Source organism: Grampus griseus (assembly GCF_964374135.1).
Source record: "Grampus griseus genome assembly, chromosome: 7".
Lineage (NCBI taxonomy): Eukaryota > Metazoa > Chordata > Mammalia > Artiodactyla > Delphinidae > Grampus > Grampus griseus.
In genome coordinates this window covers 22122155-22142830 of record NC_139001.1, presented here as the reverse complement: position 1 = coordinate 22142830, position 20676 = coordinate 22122155, and the positions used below count along the sequence as shown (strand labels likewise).

The following is a 20676-nucleotide window of genomic DNA, read 5'->3' as shown; positions in this document are numbered from 1 at the left end:
AAAAAAGATTATCAGTGTCTTATTTTCACATCTTAATTTAAGACTAGCATAAAATGGTCATTAGCACTCCATATTATAAAGTTCTTGGTTTTAATGTATAATATTTGGGAAAGAGGGATTATATTATTTCATAAAAAATCAAATTTGTAAATTGGGTTTGACCTTAGAAGAAACATTTTAAAGATTATCCATTATTCTAACTTCTGAGAGTTATAAGGCTCTGATAGTTTAATTATTAAACTTACATTGTATGCTGAGTAATCTCACTTAAATAAAATATCTCAGAGAAAACAGTCAATCTTCATTCATCATAGAGCAAAGTCAAATTTCATCTACAAAGATGTCTCCACATTAACCATAATGCAATATTTTTGGTTCAACATTAACATAATTTCAATCCTGCACATTTAAATAGCAAACAGAAATATTACTTAGAATTAGACATTGTATGTGAATCTCTGTGCGAGGAATTCATGCCAAAGGTGAGCCAACATTTCAGTCAGCATTTCCTAGTCCATGTGGGCTATGAATTTGCTCTTTGATTCATTTTGAGTCACTTTGTGTATACGACAATGGAAACAATACACTTCTTTCTACTGTTTATGAGATCTTGATCATGTTAAAATATTTGCACTCACCTGAGAGAACTGGTTTGTTAGTTCTCGGAGAGAAGACTCTAAAAGGGTCATGTTGGACAGGCAAAATATGTTAAAAACATTTTTCCCTAGAGTGGTCCAAGAGAAGGCATAATCGGCAGTATATCTTGGATAGCTCTCACACAGTTCTCTTCGTATATCTTCTGAAGTCGAATTTTGCTGTAAAAGCAATGTGTGTGAGAAGAGTGGTATAATAATGTTAGTAAATATAGATATTAACATATCCTAGTCATCAAGGAAACTGACCTGTCTACATAATAGCCATTTTAAGGTCCTGCATTATAGCAACTATTAAATTAACACTAAAATACATTGGGTTTGCCCATAAAAAGTCACTGAGAGAATGTGTAAATGTGGTAACTCTTGTCATCTTTATGATTTAAAAGATTTGCATATGATTTTTTAAACTGAACACATTTCCTGTCTCTGACTAGACAACCTAAATGTACTAGATCTTGTCTCACAAAAATCTTCAGGCTTAAAAATCTTAAGCTTTTCCTGGACATTTAACAGCAGAGACTTAGGTGTCCTAATAATTTGTGACACTTCATGGGAAATTGGCCAGGATCTTTGGAAGAATTCCAAAAAGGAAGAGTTTCAGAGTCTAGTCTCAAGACCAACAGTGTTTGTTTAGAGAAGTGGAAAAACATGGATTATGTTTCATCTGCAAAGCAATTATTTCATTTAAGAATTATGCATATAAAGAAAAAAGAAAACACATATATGAAAATACATACAAGCATATAATTATCAAAGGCAATAATTGGAAAGCATTTTCATAATGGAAGTCCCCCATATATTTCACAGTACAGACCAGTTAACAGATGCAGCACTATTTTCATCTATAATATTGATCACATTCACCATTAAGTTGTTTAGATATTTATAGAGCCAATTACAGTTAGTTGCAATATTTAATGCATCCTTCCTAGTAATTAATTACTATAAGCTGTGAGGTGAGGGCTAGCTAACTTCATCCTCCCTTTATATCACAAAATCTACACTCTACCTTCCAGTGATTCAACTTCTAAATGTAATGAAACAAGACAGGCTCCACTTATTCCAGGAGATACTCTAAGTGCCAGGTCTTCTAGTCATTCATCCACATCTCTTTCTTAACATTACATATAAACTCACCCCAGAATGATTTCTCTACTTATTCTTGCAAGGGTTGCAGAAAGCAGTAAACAGAAAGAAAAAGAAAAAAAAAAAAAAAGAAAGAAAAAGGAATCAGAGAGATTGCTGACAGAGGCATCAATATGTGATCCTGATTTTTACATCCCTTTTCTGCTCCAACTACTCTGAAAATATGTATCTATACATAGAAAATTCATTTTTGACTTATCTCCATCGGATACATGACTCTGTGCTGCCTCACAAAATTCTGAAATTTTATTCCATATGAGAAAGAGAACCTGGGAGTTTCAATACAATAAAGTGGTATTTTTGAGAATAGCACTGCTATTCTAGCTATTAAAGAATTTAACTTATACAATTCAAGGCTGTTTGCTTCTAGGAACCAATATAGAAGAAATAGAATGGAATAAAATAACTTTCCCTAGTTTGCACCCTAGCATGATTTGTGGAGGCTTTATACTGGAATTACGTGGGCACATGGTGGGGCTTCCTCAGCTACACAGGGTGCTTTAGGTACCTCAACTATTATATAAACTAGACTTTCAAAATCTAGACTGGACTGACCCTGGAAGTCATATTTCAACCAGCACTGGCTGAATTGCCTTGATAGGTATGGTGCCTTTTCCTGACATCCATTTTTGGGTTGTTCTTTGGCTTACTGACATAAACAAGTTTATCAAGATGCCTCAGTTATACAGAATGTTAATTCAAGGGGAACTAATAGACACATATTAAGCAGCAGTGGTTATGGTCACAGGAATATATGAATAAAGACCAGAGTTATGTCCCTATGTTTCAGATGGAAGAAACGTCTACTACATAAGACATGGATATATTATTAAAAATTCTTATGTGTGTGTGTGATAGATAGTCAGAGAAAGAGAGAGAGAGTAGTAGTCTCTCCATGGCAAAATATTAAAAACGATCTCCTCTTAATTTCTGAAGAGCACGTAAAGCAGGATTTAAATGTCCACCGGCCAGCCAAATAACTTAAATGTATGACTCTGGTTGGATAAAAGACAATAAGGAAAAGTGGGGATTGCAGCTGACAGAAGAGTACCTCTTCTGCCTAAAGGCATTCAAATTCAGTTTCTCAAAAGCCTTGTGTATGTGCACACATACACATACAGCTCACAGGTCGCCAGTTTACGCCTCCGACAGAAATGATGTTTATCATCTTGCAATCTGGAATCTTAAAGTGGAAGACTGGTAAACAGACGGAAATCCATAGGTAGGCTTTAAACCACGCTAAGGAAAGGGATTTTATTACTCTGGGGAGATATTTTTTACAGCTCTAAGTTTTCCAAAAGCATTATTAGTATAGATGAGGCAGCAAGTCTGATGGGTGTTAAAGTTTCATCTGCTTTCATACAGCATTTTTTCTTTCCTGCTTCAGGAAATTAAAAGATCACATGTAATGCCACCCTATTTTTTACTAAATGAAAATCTTAAGTTCAACTAAGGGACTTAACAGGGAAGTAAATAAATATCCAAGACCTTAAGGAATTTAGAATGCCTCAAAATTAAGCTTTTTATGAAAGAGCTCCCAAGAAAAGAATCTCCCGGAGACATTACTCCAAATGGGAATACGCTTCCTATTTGGAAGATTCCTCTATTAATCTAAGAGGCATTTGTTTACCTGCTTTTTATTATGAGTCCATACAAAACTGAGTGAAATTACCTTTTCCAAACTAAGGATCCAGGCAAGCACTTGACTACCATTGAAAGTATATGTTCCATCACTTTCCAAATCAGAACGTGGACTAGGAAATACTGTGGCTGTTGTAAAAGAAAGAAGAGATTAGCATACTACACACACACACACACACACACACACACACACACACACAGAGGCAGGTTCACATAAGAATCCATAAATATCACTTATGCTCTCATGTACTCCACAGGAAGAATATGCTCAAATATGCATCTTCCATGAAAGTTTCATATTGGCAAAATGGCAAAGTCCATCAGTTTTTCCTTTCACATAAAACTGTGATGGTTTTGGTCTGCTTTGGGGTTTTTTCCAATCATTTTTGGATGTCATTGGCTTTCATTCCAGTTTATATCATTAAACTTTATCACCAATATTATTGCCTAATAAACTGAGTCATTTCTGTTCAGGCCTAGAGGATCTGAGGTGCCTCCACTAGCTCCACAGATCCATCATACCCAGCATCTGTTCAAAGGATCTGCCAATGCACATCTGGTGATAATGTTTTTGTTTTTTTTTTAATTATTCAATTGGGAGGCTAAAATCTGCTTAGGATCATAAATTCTCTCCTCCCCAAAGTGGTTTTTGAATGGTGTTTCAGATCAATAAATGGGAGAAAGCAATTAGTCCAGACTACAGTATATGCTAATTAAGTAATTCCCAAAGTGGCCTCATCCAGTACTATTTATAATGTGGCAGAATGTTCCTGGTTAGGAGCATTAGCTGGAAGAGTATGTTCAGATCTATAGCATGGATGTTCATTAAGCCAGTGTGTTCACTTTTATAAATTGTGTACAGAAATACTTTATTATCCTCACAACAAAGAATCTTAATATTCAAAGATACAGTGACCTAACATCAGTGGGGCCTAGGCTTTGTTAAAATGCTCACTGGGCTGAAGAATTTACCAACTGATTCCTCTAGACCAAAGCAATACATTTGTGAGATGACTGGCCAGGCTAAGAAACATAATCTGTGGCTACTGAGCAAAGCAAAGCTTACTGGACCACAACAGTATGATCTTATTTCTACTGTGCTGTAACCACTCAGCCAAACACCCAGAGATCATTGACAACAGCACGTTAACTCCTCAAAACCACTCACTGCCATATTCCTACTTCAATAACAAAGGACTTTTTTTCATTTGGTCCATCAACTTGTATTGGAATGTTAATATCATAGAATCTTAAATATCACATGGCATTTTTAAAGGTATTCCTTTTCTCCCCCATATCACCCATCATATTCTGACATACAGGAATCTTTGTTTTGTTCACTAATGTATCTTCAGTACCTAAGACAGTGCCTACATGATAGCAGGCACCCAATAAATATTTGCCAATGAATACAAAACAGTCCTGCTGTTTTGAGAGTTTACTCTCAATTTGTGGCTTCTAACGAGTGTCTCTCAAGACCATCTGCAGCAAAAGCACCTGGACATAAGGTTCAGGGAGCTCAGCCTGTGGGTATTCTGCACATTACTGTCTCAGGGCCACTGGCCTAGCTGTGAATGAAAGAAGTACACAGCATGCTGAATGACTGTGATGCTGAGTGGTAGAGTGGGAGGAAGAAAACTACAGCTAGAAGAGTCCCATCTTGGCAGCTGCTCCAGTACCAGGTCAGCTGGATGATGGGACAGGGAGGGCGCTTAACCTTGTTGGGCCTCATACTCCTCATCTGTAAAATATAAAGTTTGGACAAATCTCTGAGATTCTATCCAACATTTTTTATTGATGGGCATTCTAACCATCCCAGTGTTATCTCATTGCAGGCAACTGAAGAGTCCCTAGTCAATTCTGGGAAAGCGTGTAATTCTCAACATTATAATAGTACCATTTAGGGTTTTGCTCCTAGAGAGTGCTTCAGTAAGAACTTAATTTCCAATTATTCTCAAGACCTTTGCATAACTGCACCACCACACTCAGGCAACCATAAGGAAATATTTAGATCTCTTAGGGATATTCTAGGCATTCCATCTTTGTTTGAAAAGTTAAAAGTATAACTTTTAAAGATTAGACCTTTACTGGTTGTTCCAAAAGGCCTGTTCTAAACTGGGCAGAAGAGGATAGCTTACCCAGTGATGCGTGCCTTTTTTCTGGAACTTCAGTGCTCTGGAGTGATAAATTGCTGTCCTTCTCCAGGTTGGATGACTTTCTCAGAATTTCACTAGAGAAGAAAAAGCAAGAACTCTATAACTTCACTCACATTAATTTCAGTTAGTTACAGCAATGTATTATATGGTAGATTCCAGGGCTCTCCTAGGACTTTCAAATTTTTAATCTACTTTCTAGGATTTTAATGACAAAACTCACCTAACCATATACCAATGAATATATAAGGCCTCCTACAAGGTAAATTTTTACTCAGAGAAAATGGCCTAGATAAGGTTTAAAATACTTATTTTTTACTTCACTCTTATAGAAAGAAAAAAGGACTTTAGAGCTAAATACTGAAAATATTTATGATATATATCTTTTCTTTTAAAAAGATGGCGGATCCCAAATAGATGGTAGTCAAAGGGTGCTTCAGAGACTGAAATCAAGGTCTGCTTATTTGTCAACCACAAAAGAAAAAGAAGTTTTCTATGTTAAATTATAGATGGCATTTTGAAGACTGTCAAAGATGAATACTTGCAAGACCGATTCAAAGAAGAAGGAGAAGACACATTTATTGAATATCTAGTCTGTGCTAAGCACTGTGGTTGGTGTCATTACAGGTGGCACCAGGTGTTAAAGAAATAATGATGTACTCAGGGTTTTAATTGTACTGAGTGTATCAAGGCTGTAATGATAGCATGTGGTGCCAGCAATCTCTGCACAACATGGTCACACCAGCTTTTGGAAGAAAATATTATAGGACCACTCCACAATTCAGTAACCCTCTTTTAAAAAAATTGCTTCCTGTTTAGTTTATTATTATTAAAATGGAAATAATCATATTTTCTTGAAAACTTGATATTCCTAAAGTAAGTGTCTAAAATAAATATATCTATTTCAAGAGTGAAATAAGTCCAGATGTCTGGAATGAATAATCTGAATTTTGTCTGATTGTTTATAAAAAGCTTGCTTACGGTACATAAGAATGGATATAAAAAGATAACAGTGGAAAAGCAAGAAGTTCTGCTTGCTACTGTGGTTCGATTTGACTTCCCTTTTTAGAAACAAGATCTGAGTCCTGGTTCCAGGATACTTTATGATTTATAATTGGGAAAAAAAAAATGTTTTTTTCCCAGCGTGTCCTTTTAATAAAAATGATAAGAAGGGGTGATATTTGTTTCCATTCCCTAGTGTTCTTCCAATATTCTCTATAAAATGTACTGGTTGCTCTAGAAGTTCTGCATTCTTAATGTATATTTGAATTATTCATGACCATGACTGTATTCCCCTAAATCTTCTTACATTCCTTATGCTGACTATTTGGATGGGAAAACTGTTCAGATAAAAATAAGAAATGACCTGAACCTTTTTCCTGCTGTCAAACAGAAGTTTTAGAAAGTTTGAGAAAGTCAAGTTCACTCTTCTTTTTCTCGACATTTTTTTAGTTCAGCTTGAAATACTGTAAGAAACACTACTGAATATCAACACATTTTGAAATAAAGGGAAAAACTGCCTTCATAAAATTTTTAAGGAATAGGGACAGCAACAAAAACCAAAGGGAGAGTGACAAACATCAAAAAGAAGAAAGAAGGAGCAAGAGAAAACAGAGACTTGAAAAATAAATGGGAGTGGGGGAGAAACAAAAAAGAGGTGATGGGAAATTAAGGAAGTGTGAGCTTGGAGAAGCAAAAGCTGCATCAACGCTACAGGGGACACCTTGCCCATTTCCCACGTTCAGATAAGAGCCCGAAAATTATTCCTTCAAATATTCTTTCAATGCCAAAACAAGTTCATCCCCTTCCCAGCAAGCTGCTGGCTCAACAGGTTTGAACTTGCTCAACAGAAAATGGCTCTTCCAGACAAGGAACTCTGGAGGCCTCTTTTCTAACAGGACCCGTCCTTGACCAGGAAGTGCCCACAATTACACGGTTGCCTACAAGTCCCACGTTACAGGAGTGGGGAGGCGGTTCATCTCCTTTTAGGTGGTCCCGGCACGGCCTTTTGTCAGGGAGAGAGCATGGGATCTCACACGTGCTTTGCTGGTCATCTTCCTGCAAATTTTCCCCAGTGTTGCTTTGCATTTACAGTGTGTAGTGTCATGGCATGTGTCCTCTGCCACTGCTCAACGTAACTATTGTCTGTCAACTCTTAAAATGGAAACCACAAAATAAATGTGCAACATCAAGCATTGTGGGTAAAAAGATGAATTAAGGCTCTAAGTTGAAATACAGCTTACCTCCCCCAAGCAAAGGTAATTAGTTCTTTTTGACTCCCTATTAAATTACTAAAGGAGAACAGGAAGGTATCCAGTCTTACTGAATTAAGTGTAATCTCTGAGCTTTCTAATTAGCTTGACCATACTTATAGACAGAGAACTCTATGCTTCTTAGAGTGATGAATGAGAACCAGTATCTTTTCCATCATTTTACACAATTTAAGCATTTTGTACATACTTACTTTATATAAATTTTAAGTGTATTAGGTTTGTCTGTGTACCTATTCCTACCACTTTCCCATTTTAGGCCGTGACATCTTTGGAAGTAGGCACCATGATGATGCTCTTTTTATTCAAAACACCTGGCACGGCACTGAACCATAAGATAGGATGGCTGATTAAATAAAAAGAGACAGTGTTGCTGGGATGTAGAAGAAAGAACTTTGGAGCTGTTAGATATCTTTTGAATCCCAGCTCTGCCTCTTCCTAAAAAATTTCAGCCTCATCTGAAAATTACGAATGATACACCTATCTTGCAAGGCTGTTGTGAGTACTAGGTGAGATGTCCTTAACAAGTGCCTCTCTGGGCCCTGTCATCATAGGCACTCACCAATATTAACTGTCAAAGTGCCCACAAAGAAGATGGTACAAAGACACAGCCTTCACCATCGGTATGGAGCTGAAGCCCCATACTTATGTATCTATACTCCCCACATAATCTTACAATACTAGAACCTTCAAGATCTCTGGACACCAAATGGACGCACCCTTATCATTCATAATCTGGAACCAGTGAGCACTGGCTGGTGAGGTGGGAAGAGGGAAAGTACCTTACCCAGAATTCTGTAACCCTTTCTTCATTTTATTATTTAATTTCTTTATCAGTTTACTCATAAGAGGAATTTTCCATTTGAAGTAATGATCAATTTTCTCCTCAGACTGTAAAATGCTTGCGAAAAGTCTATTTACAGTGCACTGTGTTGGCAGATGGTAGGATGTTTAGCACATGGCAAGCACTGAATAATAGATAATAAAGAATATCACTTGGAAGAACTGACAGCTAAGGAAGCGTCTTTTTTTTTTTTTAAATAGCCTGCCCTGCCTCCACTGTTGCACACCTGGTTCTGCAAAGGTCCTTGGAAGAGGAAACACCAGAGGTGGCACCACAGACACAAACATATAATCAATCTTACACTTTATCCACCATATTCATCCATAAACTCACTAACATTTATTAAATTCCCACGATATGTAATATAATGGGCAAATCAAATAAAAAAAAACAGGGATTATAATACGTTAATGGTAATAGCTAAGTAAGGACATGCCTAGGGAATGATGACAACACATGACTGGGGGTGCTCGATTAGAGTGGTCATTTGTGTTTCTTACAGAGCGAGATCCTAGAATCATAACCTGATTCATGCCTCTTGCTACCTTAAAATCTTTTTCTTCATACTTTCACTAGACTCGTGGTTTTCAACTAGGGGCAATTTTGTGCTCCCTCCCCTGCTCCCAGAGGATATTTGACAATATCTGGAGAAATATTTAGTTGTCACAACTGGACGGGAGTGATGCTACTGGTATCTAGTGGGTAGAGGCCAGGGATGCTACTAAACATTCTACAGTGCACAGCACAACAAAGAATTATCTGATCCCAAGTAGCAATAATGCTGAGATTGAGAAACGCTGCACTAGGCTGTGACAGAGAAGTGGATTTATTCAATGATGACTCTTCCCTAATCCCACTCTCTAGGACCAACTCAGGAGATTTAAAAATCCTATTCAGGAACTCTGAATAGCTCTAAGAAAGTCTCAGAGAATCTCTCTCATACTAGATGTCTCTGGGAGGTATATTAAGGCATTATACAAAATTTGGATGCCCCTGAATCCAGCATGTAGGCTCACCTGAGTCCAGAGAATTCAACCTTCTGGGTGAGGCAAGAAAGCCTGAGTCAAATCTCCAAGTGGCCCATGGCATCACTTTACTGCCTTTTACTGGACCCAGCCACATGTACAGTACCACGGAGATGGCTAAGGGCCTGCCTCTAACAATGCTGAAGAGGTAGAGTCTGCTTCTATGGTATTTATAGTGCTCTACTTTGAAAAGAAATTTAATAAGGGAAACATCTTGGATTCAAAATGTTAAATTTAAGATACCAGGAGGGAAACTAGGCTCAGAGTAGTTTTACTTCTTCTCAGACATGTCTACCAACAGTTACATTGGGGAAATGTCACATTTATAGATATCATTGCAACGGTAGGATTTATGCACTTATATTGAATGTCTCTGTATTTCCTGTGAGTGGGAAAGACTACCTGTGTGGGCGGCATCCATGTGTGCCACGGTAATTCTGTCTTTAAAAGGAACTGCTTCCAGGAAAGACACATATGGCAAAACCTAAAAAGAAAATTCTGACATTCTTTTTTTGTCTTTAAGGATTAAACTTTTTATATTTTTTCCCTTTTTCCCCAGACTTACAATTATATGGTATGTAGTGACACCTGGAAAGAAGGCATGAAATCTGCTCCAGGCCCAGTTCTGATTCCAGCTTCAGATGACATTCATTACCGACTTTTAAGTACAAATAAGAATGTTGTAATGGCATTGAGGCCTCCTCAGTGATTTGATACGCTTGTCCTTCCTGACTCCCGCAAGAAGAAGTCATTTTAATTTTTTTCATTATTTTCTTCCATTTCATTCTGATGTTCATTCCTTCAGGGTCATCTATGCTTCAGATACAACCCCTGCCTGCCCATGTTCAACATACACCTCTCTTCTAGGTAGCTCACTTACCAATCAACAATCTGTATCATTAAGGTGTTAAGATTTAGAAATGCCTTCATATGTTGCTCTGTCCTAGGATTTTTTATACTCTTTGGAGGGACTTTGGAGATATAATGTATATCTGAGCTAATACATTTCTAAAGGCACCATGATGGGCAGATGAGGAAATGCCTTGGGGGTACAGGTGTATCAGAAGCACGTAGAATATAGAGGAGGAGATAACATCACAGTAGCTTTCAGATGACCCTGTACATATTATGTTCTACCTAGCCCTGACACGGGCAGATTAATATGGCAACACTACAAGGGAATTTGTCATTTTGCCATCACAGTCAGCAGCAAAGCTACCTGCCTATTCCTCTAAACTGACTCTACAAGGGCCGCCATTGATTTCTTTCCTTTATTAAGTTCTGAGATTCTTTTTTTATGGCCTATCTCAAATACACCTTCCTCTAGTCTGGTAACCACCACCCTATCTGTCCTTAATGATCTTACTCACACAGGTGTCTGGAGAACTCTTCTGATATCTCCCCACCCAAACCTCTCTCCACTCCAATAATATACCCAACAGTCAGATGCATATTCCTCAGGCAGAAACAATGTCTCAGGGTGTCTGTGTAACTATTCACCATTTGTTGTCTGATGTCCTGGGCACAGTGAGAACTAAACAAATATTCATCACATTTACCACGTCATAGATTAATTTACCTGTTTAGTAGTCTCTATCTCTCTCTCCCACTAGATTTTAAGTTTATATAGGGATATGCCTTAGTCATCTATGTATCCATAGTGAGTTGCATTGTCTCCAGCAGGTGGTACACATTCAATACATTCTAACTCAATGAATTAACAATTTTGCCTGTGTGGCAGTTAAGACTTCCTTCCACTTTGTTTTTGATAAATGAAATTTTAACCTTTATTTTTATATGAATACTCACTAAAATGGTTACTAGATGGTTAATAATTACTCTGAAATTAATACAGTGTGAGACTTATACATCTCACCTCATCTTTATAGTCAAATGAGGACACATAACTGTTTTACTTCCACTTCCCTTATATTCCCAATAATACCATCAGGTCAGTTTCTAAACACATCCATATTTTTCAGTATTAAACAAAAGTCTTGGCACTTTAAAAATTTCCCTGAATAGAATCTGATTAGCTGTGTTTCAAGTTCTGTAGGAGCCATTCAATAGGAGCAGAGGTATGAATCTGGAAAACACAGGTCATGGATGAGTGTCGACATGACAGAGATAGGGAGTAAATCCATAGAGGCAATACCCCACAGGAGCTGCAGGAATGTTGAACTGCTTCTCCAAATAATGACCCTGTGAGCTCTGCAAGATGATCTTTGCCATTTGCCAGCTGTGTGAGCAATGGCACAGCCAGGGGTTCCCACTGTTCTGATGTATTCTTAGAGGCAGGGCAGGGAGGAAGGACCACAAGGGTATGTCCCATGATGCTGGATCATCCCTTGTGCATTAAGGGCCAAAAAATCATAAATGTAATCATTTCTTCTCTCAGACAGCTAGTTACAGTTGATGCTGAGTATAGTGTTGAATTTTTTTTTTAAAGCACCTCATCCTGAAGCTAATGCTTAAGAAAAATATGAATTTAATAACAGAAGGTTGTTGCCAATGCAAAAACGCATGAAAAAACTTGGCGACTGGCCAGCAAGTAGTGACTGAGTGTTTCAAAATAAACATGGTGGGCCTTTTTTTTTTTTTTTTTTTTGCGGCACGCGGGCTTCTCACTGTTGCGGCCTCTCCCATTGCGGAGCACAGTCTCCGGATGCGCAGGCTCAGCGGCCATGGCTCACGGTCCCAGCCGCTCCTCGGCATGTGGGATCTTCCCAGACCGGGGTACGAACCCGTGTCCCCTGCATCGGCAGGCGGACTCTCAACCACTGCGCCACCAGGGAAGCCCCAGGTGGGCCTCTTTTGATGAAGCCAAAGACGGCATTTTTTTTTCCCCTGACTGTTTTGTTCCTTAATGAGGCTATGCTGGTGAATCTTTCTTCACCGAAGGGAAGTAATTTAGTGCAATGGCTTACTTAGCATGGAACGGCTTACCTAGTAACCATGCCCCAGTTTCACTGCATGGCTATAAAGCATAAAAGTTAATAGCATGGTGGGGAATATCATTAATGCAATTTTATTATTGTACATCATTTTCCAAATTAAGTTCCAATTACTTGGTAGTTTAGAGAAAATACTGAATATACAGCAATATAGAGCTTGAGCTCAATAAAATACCTGGAGATTGGAATAAAACTGAAAACAAAGAGACATGATCAGCTATCTGGAGAATAACCGACAGAGGGCAAAATAAACCTGGACTTTAATCCTGGTTCCAAAACCAACTCAATGGCTCATCTCAGGGGACTCCATGAATTTGGTTCTCTATTATATTACACAGAAAAATACTTCTTTGAGCAGAGGTATATTTATGGACTTCTTAGATTTTGTTAACTATTTCCCTCATTGTTACTTAGTTCTTCACGGAAAAAAAAAAAAGATACAAAGATGAGAGCCCCAGCTGAAGCTGTAATCCAATTTGTAAATAATGGACATTAATTTTCTCCATATCTTCTCTATCACTTGGCTCACGAAATGTCCATCTCAAGTACAACTTTTCCATGAAGATTTACCTGATTATGTCAGCTGAAAGCTCTCTTTCTAAGTATGGAGGTGTCTTGCTTCAGCATCCTTCTGGCACTCTTCATTGCACTATCTCCTACTATCGTTGATTTAATATTTACCTTACCCTGCTAGAACATAGGCATAAACCTTGCCTAATTCATCACTCACATAGGGACATAGAGACCATCTATGAAGTGGTTGAATGAATAAAATATTCATTCACTTTATCTCTACACTGATTACACAAGGGGGCACAGGCTCTAGTCAGCTTTGGGTCTCCTTGCAGAGATACACAACTCAACTAGTTGCTAGCTGAGGTAATGCTTGTATATGTCTAGAATATATTAGTCTCATAGAAAATATGTCATGTCATTTCCCTGTTTAAAAATTTCCAGTGGCTTCTCATTATACTGAAAACAAAAGACAAATCCTTTCCCTTTGCTTACCTGTTTGGTTCTTCAGGCTCTTTGTCTCATGGTTTTTATTGTTTCACCATATCCCCTACCGCTTTCATTATCCCTCACTATGTTCTAGTCACATTAGCCGACTTTCTGTTCCTCTAAATGATCAGGTTTGTCCCCACTTCAGGATCACTGACTATTTCTCTGCCTGGAATTTTATCTTCTAGATGTTCACATGCTGGTGCTGGTTTTTCCCTGTCCTTGTTGGTCTCTACCCGAATGTCACCTTCTAGCAGAGGCCCTTCTTTTGCTACCCTATTAAATTCCCACCTTTCAGTTTCTACCTCTTAACCTGCTCTATTTTCTTGCTAGTACATTTATTATTATCAGTAATTATGCTATTTATTTTATTGCTTTTTTGCTTACTTTTCCATTAGAATGCAAGTAACAAAATGGTAGAGAATTTGTTTGGTTCACAAAACCAATGTGAATTAGCAACCCAATAACTGGGTGTCTCAAGTCATTTCCCAGGACAATTCTTGACATGTTGATATTTTATGCTAAGCAGCTTGTAGTTAGTAACTCTCTTAAAGTATCTCCCATATTATCTGATGATCAAAATCACGAAGATAATATTAAAGGAGAAATGGTGCTACATGTCAAGGAATTTAAATTAAAATTTTGTAACCAAATATCTCTGATTATAGATAAATATAATCTTTTCTTGCGAGACACTTAAAAAAATCTCTACCAGGATAATCTCATGGTCAATTCAGATTACAATGTTTTTCTCAGTTCTACAGACAGTTGGGCTCTTGGGTGTCTCGTTAGGTTTAAAATCTCAGGATGGAAAACTGAGGTTGTAAGTGGTCTAGATTCCCTAACTTCATTCTTCAGTTTCTTCTCACACCATACACATTAACTTCATTTAAAGATTGCTGTTTAGTTAAGAATACTTTCAACTTTATTACTTTGATTTCTAGACCCTTAATTTCCTTATTTACATTTCCTGGTTTCTGTTATATCTAGAAGTTCCACATAGAGCTAGATAAATATGTTATTCTTCCAGGAGATAATATCCCTGACATCGCCCTATATCTTATGCTTGTGATCGAGTCTTAGGGCAATGTCACTGACAATTTGAGGTAGGATAGAGAATCTCTGAGGGAAGTTAAGAAGGACTGCCTTGCCAACCCAGGTTTTTTTTTTGTTTTTCTTTTTTTTGATTTTTGTTGGAGTATAGTTGATTTACAATGTTGTGTTAGTTTCAGGTGTACAGCAAAGTGAATCAGTTATACATACACGTATATCCACCCTTTTTTTTTCTTTTAAGATTCTTTTCCCCTATAGACCATCACAGAGTATTGAGTAGGGTCCCCTGTGATATACAGTAGCTCCTTAATAGTTATCTATTTTATGTGTATAGCAGTGTGTATATGTCCGTCCCAATTTCCCAATTTATCCCCACCCCCATCCTCCGGTAACTGTAAGTAGTTTTTTTTTTTTTTTTTTTTCCCCTAGAAGACCATAGATAGATTTGTACTGTCAGTGGTTGTAAAGTGTTGAGAATGGACTGCTTTCTTTAGATAAGGAGATTTCTTAAATCTGTACTCAGAGTTAAGACAATTGTATTTTCTTTGTGTTTTGAGGCATACCTTTTCTAGACCTATAATGTCCATCTTTTGGAGGCTATTTTATAGGCTGAGCCTATCTATATTTGGAATATTCTGAAAAATAGTCACATTAAAAGTTCTAATTAGTTCAGAAGGGATCTTCCAAACCACCTAGGATATTCTTACTAAACTTTTACAATAAATACTTGTTTAGCCATCTACTCGATGTACAGTGCTGTGCTAGATCCTGGAAAGGTCTGTTTTTTTTTCTAACATGTTCTGATTTCATGATTCTTATCCTTGATTTCTGGTTACAGTACCTTACTTGTATTAGATGCTTTTCCTTTTTAAATTGAGGTATGGTTTACATACGATAAAATGCGTAGGTCAAGGTGTGTAGCTCATTGAATTTTTGCCTATGTTTACACTTATGGAACCACTACCCAGTTTGAGATACAGAACATTTCTTTTTTTCTTTTTCTTTTTTTTTTTTTTTTATGATGGCCATTCTGACTGGCATGAGATGATATCTCACTGTAGTTTTTTTTTTTTTTTAAACATCTTTATTGGAGTATAATTGCTTTACAATGGTATGTTAGTTTCAGCTTCACAACAAAATGAATCAGTTATATATATACATATGTTCCCATATCTCTTCCCGCTTGCGTCTCCCTCCCTCCCACCCTCCCTATCCCACCCCTCCAGGCGGTCACAAAGCACCGAGCTGATCTCCCTGTGCTATGCGGCTGCTTCCCACTAGCTATCTACCTTACGTTTGGTAGTGTATATATGTCCATGCCTCTTTATCGCTTTGTCACCGTTTACCCTTCCCCCTCCCCATAGCCTCAAGTCCATTCTCTAGTAAGTCTGTGTCTTTATTCCTGTTTCACCCCTAGGTTTTTCATGATTTTTTTTTTTTCTCCTTAAATTCCATATATATGTGTTAGCATACGGTATTTGTCTCTCTCTTTCTGACTTACTTCACTCTGTATGACAGACTCTAGGTCTATCCACCTCATTACAAATAGCTCAATTTCGTCTCTTTTTATGGCTGAGTAATATTCCATTGTATATATGTGCCACATCTTCTTTATCCATTCATCCGATGATGGACACTTAGGTTGTTTCCATCTCTGGGCTATTGTAAATAGAGCTGCAATGAACATTTTGGTACATGACTCTTTTTGAATTATGATTTTCTCAGGGTATATGCCCAGTAGTGGGATTGCTGTGTCATATGGTAGTTCTATTTGTAGCTTTTTAAGGAACCTCCATACTGTTCCCCACAGTGGCTATATCAATTTACATTCCCACCAAGAGTGCAAGAGGGTTCCCTTTTCTCCACACCCTCTCCAGCATTTATTGTTTCTAGATTTTTTGATGATGGCCATTCTGACTGGTGTGAGATGATATCTCATTGTAGTTTTGATTTTCTCTAATGATTAGTGATGTTGAGCATTCTTTCATGTGTTTGTTGGCACTCTGTATATCTTCTTTGGAGAAATGTCTATTTAGGTCTTCTGCCCATTTTTGGATTGGGTTGTTTGTTTTTTTGTTATTAAGCTGCATGAGCTGCTTATAAATTTTGGAGATTAATCCTTTGTCAGTTGATTCATTTGCAAATATTTTCTCCCATTCTGAGGGTTGTCTTTTGGTCTTCTTTATGGTTTCCTTTGCTGCGCAAAAGCTTTTAAGTTTCATTAGGTCCCATTTGTTTACTTTTGTTTTTATTTCCATTTCTCTAGGAGGTGGGTCAAAAAGGACCTTGCTGTGATTTATGTCATAGAGTGTTCTATGTTTTCCTCTAAGAGTTTGATAGTTTCTGGCCTTACATTTAGGTCTTGAATCCATTTTGCATTTATTTTTGTGTATGGTGTTAGGGAGTGATCTAATCTCATACTTTTACATGTAGCTGTCCAGTTTTCCCAGCACCACTTATTGAATAGGCTGTCCTTTCTCCACTGTACATTTCTGCCTCCTTTGTCAAAGATAAGGTGACCATATGTGCGTGGGTTTATCTCTGGGCTTTCTATCCTGTTCCATTGATCTATATTTCTGTTTTTGTGCCAGTACCATACTGTCTTGATTACTGTAGCTTTGTAGTATAGTCTGAAGTCAGGGAGCCTGATTCCTCCAGTTCCTTCTTTCCTTCTCACGATTGCTTTGGCTATTCGGGGTCTTTTGTGTTTCCATACAAATTGTGAAATTTTTTGTTCTAGTTCTGTGAAAAATGCCAGTGGTAGTTTCATAGGGATTGCATTAAATCTGTAGATTGCTTTGGGTAGTAGAGTCATTTTCACAATGTTGATTCTTCCAATCCAAGAACATGGTATATCTCTCCATCTATTTGTATCATCTTTAATTTCTTTCATCAGTGTCATAATTTTCTGCATACAGGTCTTTTGTCTCCTTAGGTAGGTTTATTCCTAGGTATTTTATTCTTTTTGTTGCAATGGTAAATGGGAGTGTTTTCTTGATTTCACTTTCAGATTTTTCATCCTTAGTGTATAGGAATGCCAGAGATTTCTGTGCATTAATTTTGTACCCTGCTACTTTACCAAATTCATTGATTAGCTCTAGTAGTTTTCTAGTAGTATCTTTAGGATTCTCTATGTATAGTATCATGTCATCTGCAAACAGTGACAGCTTTACTACTTCTTTTCCGATTTGGACTCCTTTTATTTCCTTTTCTTCTCTGATTGCTGTGGCTAAAACTTCCAAAACTATGTTGAATAAGAGTGGTGAGAGTGGGCAACCTTGTCTTGTTCCTGATCTTAGTGGAAATGCTTTCAGTTTTTCACCATTGAGGACGATGTTGGCTGTGGGTTTACCATATATGGCCTTTATTATGTTGAGGAAAGTTCCCTCTATGCCTACTTTCTGCAGGGTTTTTATCATAAATGGGTGTTGAATTTTGTCAAAAGCTTTCTCTGCATCTATTGAGATGATCATATGGTTTTTCTTCTTCAATTTGTTAATATGGTGTATCACGTTGATTGATTTGCGTATATTGAAGAATCCTTGCATTCCTGGAATAAACCCCACTTGATCATGGTGTATGATCCGTTTAATGTGCTGTTGGATTCTGTTTGCTAGTATTTTGTTGAGGATCTTTGCATCTATGTTCATCAGTGATATTGGCCTGTAGTTTTCTTTCTTTGTGACATCCTTGTCTGGTTTTGGTATCAGGGTGATGGTGGCCTCGTAGAATGAGTTGGGGAGTGTTCCTCCCTCTGCTATATTTTGGAAGAGTATGAGAAGGATAGGTGATAGCTCTTCTCTAAATGTTTGATAGAATTCGCCTGTGAAGCCATCTGGTCCTGGGCTTTTGCTTGTTGGAAGATTTTTAATCACAGTTTCAATTTCAGTGCTTGTGATTGGTCTGTTCATATTTTCTATTTCTTCCTGATTCAGTCTTGGCAGGTTGTGCCTTTCTAAGAATTTGTCCATTTCTTCCAGGTTGTCCATTTTATTGGCATAGAGTTGCTTGTAGTAATCTCTCATGATCTTTTGTATTTCTGCAGTGTCAGTTGTTACTTCTCCTTTTTCATTTCTAATTCTATTGATTTGAGTCTTCTCCCTTTTTTTCTTGATGAGTCTGGCTAATGGTTTATCAATTTTGTTTATCCTTTCAAAGAACCAGCTTTTAGTTTTATTGATCTTTGCTATCGTTTCCTTCATTTGTTTTTCATTTATTTCTGATCTGATTTTTATGATTTCTTTCCTCCTGCTAACTTTGGGGTTTTTTTGTTCTTCTTTCTCTAATTGCTTTAGGTGCAAGGTTAGGTTGTTTATTCGAGATGTTTCCTGTTTCTTAAGGTAAGATTGTATTGCTATAAACTTCCCTCTTAGAACTGCTTTTGCTGCATCCCATAGATTTTGAGTCATCGTGTCTCCATTGTCATTTGTTTCTAGGTATTTTTTGATTTCCTCTTTGATTTCTTCAGTGATCACTTCGTTATTAAGTAGTGTATTGTTTAGCCTCCATGTGTTTGTATTTTTTACAGATCTTCTCCTGTAATTGATATCGAGTCTCATAGCGTTGTGGTCGGAAAAGATACTTGATACAATTTCAATTTTCTTAAATTTACCAAGGCTTGATTTGTGACCCAAGATATGATCTATCCTGGAGAATGTTCCATGAGCACTTGAGAAAAATGTGTATTCTGTTGTTTTTGGATGGAATGTCCTATAAATATCAATTAACTCCATCTCATTTAATGTATCATTAAAGCTTGTGTTTCCTTATTTCTTTTCATTTTGGATGATCTGTCCATTGGTGAAAGTGGGGTGTTAAAGTCCCCTACTATGAATGTGTTACTGTCGATTTCCCCTTTTATGGTTGTCAGTATTTGCCTTATGTATTGAGGTGCACCTATGTTGGGTGCAAAAATATTTACAATTGTTATATCTTCCTCTTGGATCGATCCCTTGATCATTATGTAGTGTCCTTCTTTGTCTCTTCTAATAGTCTTTGTTTTAAAGTCTATTTTGTCTGATATGAGAATTGCTACTCCAGCTTTCTTTTGCTTTCCATTTGCATGAAATACCTTTTTCCATCCCCTTACTTTCAGTCTGTATGTGTCTCTAGGTCTGAAGTGGGTCTCTTGTAGACAGCAAAAATATGGGTCTTGTTTTTGTATCCATTCAGCCAATCTGTGTATTTTGGTGGGAGCATTTAGTCCATTTACATTTAAGATAATTATCGATATGTGTGTTCCCATTCCCATTTTCTTAATTGTTTTGGGTTTGTTATTGTAGGTCTTTTCCTTCTTTTGTGTTTCTTGCCTAGAGAAGTTCCTTTAGCAGTTGTTGTAGAGCTGGTTTGGTGGTGCTGAACTCTCTCAGCTTTTGCTTGTCTGTAAAGGTTTTAATTTCTCCATCAAATCTGAATGAGATCCTTGCTGGGTAGAGTAATCTTGGTTGCAGGTTTTTCTCCTTCAACACTTTCAATATGTCCTGCCACTCCCTTCTGGCTTGCAGAGTTTCTGCTGAAAGATCAGCTGTTAACCTTATGGGGATTCCCTTGTGTGTTATTTTTCCCTTGCTGCTTTTAATATGTTTTCTTTGTATTTAATTTTTGACAGTTTGATTAATATGTGTCTTGGCATATTTCTCCTTGGATTTATCCTGTATGGGACTCTCTGTGCTTCCTGGACTTGATTAACTATTTCCTTTCCCATATTAGGGAAGTTTTCAACTATAATCTCTTCAAATATTTTCTCAGTCCCTTTCTTTTTCTCTTCTTCTTCTGGAACCCCTATAATTCGAATGTTGGTGCGTTTAATGTTGTCCCAGAGGTCTCTGAGACTGTCCTCAGTTCTTTTCATTCTTTTTTCTTTATTCTGCTCTGCAGTAGTTATTTCCACTATTTTATCTTCCAGGTCACTTATCCGTTCTTCTGCCTCAGT

At 37.3% G+C, this 20676-nt stretch overlaps 1 protein-coding gene across 1 annotated transcript in view; it reads right to left on the bottom strand.

Annotated features, from left to right (window-relative positions):
* The window catches only part of ABCA12 (ATP binding cassette subfamily A member 12), a gene marked incomplete at both ends in the record, with an annotated part of 186263 nt that overhangs the window by 104807 nt on the left and 60780 nt on the right, over positions 1–20676 (bottom strand). The window contains 3 exons of the mRNA XM_082658827.1: positions 639–815; positions 3466–3572; positions 5582–5673. Of these exons, the coding sequence (XP_082514953.1) occupies positions 639–815; positions 3466–3572; positions 5582–5673 (376 nt within the window). The remainder of the gene's footprint in view (positions 1–638; positions 816–3465; positions 3573–5581; positions 5674–20676) is intronic.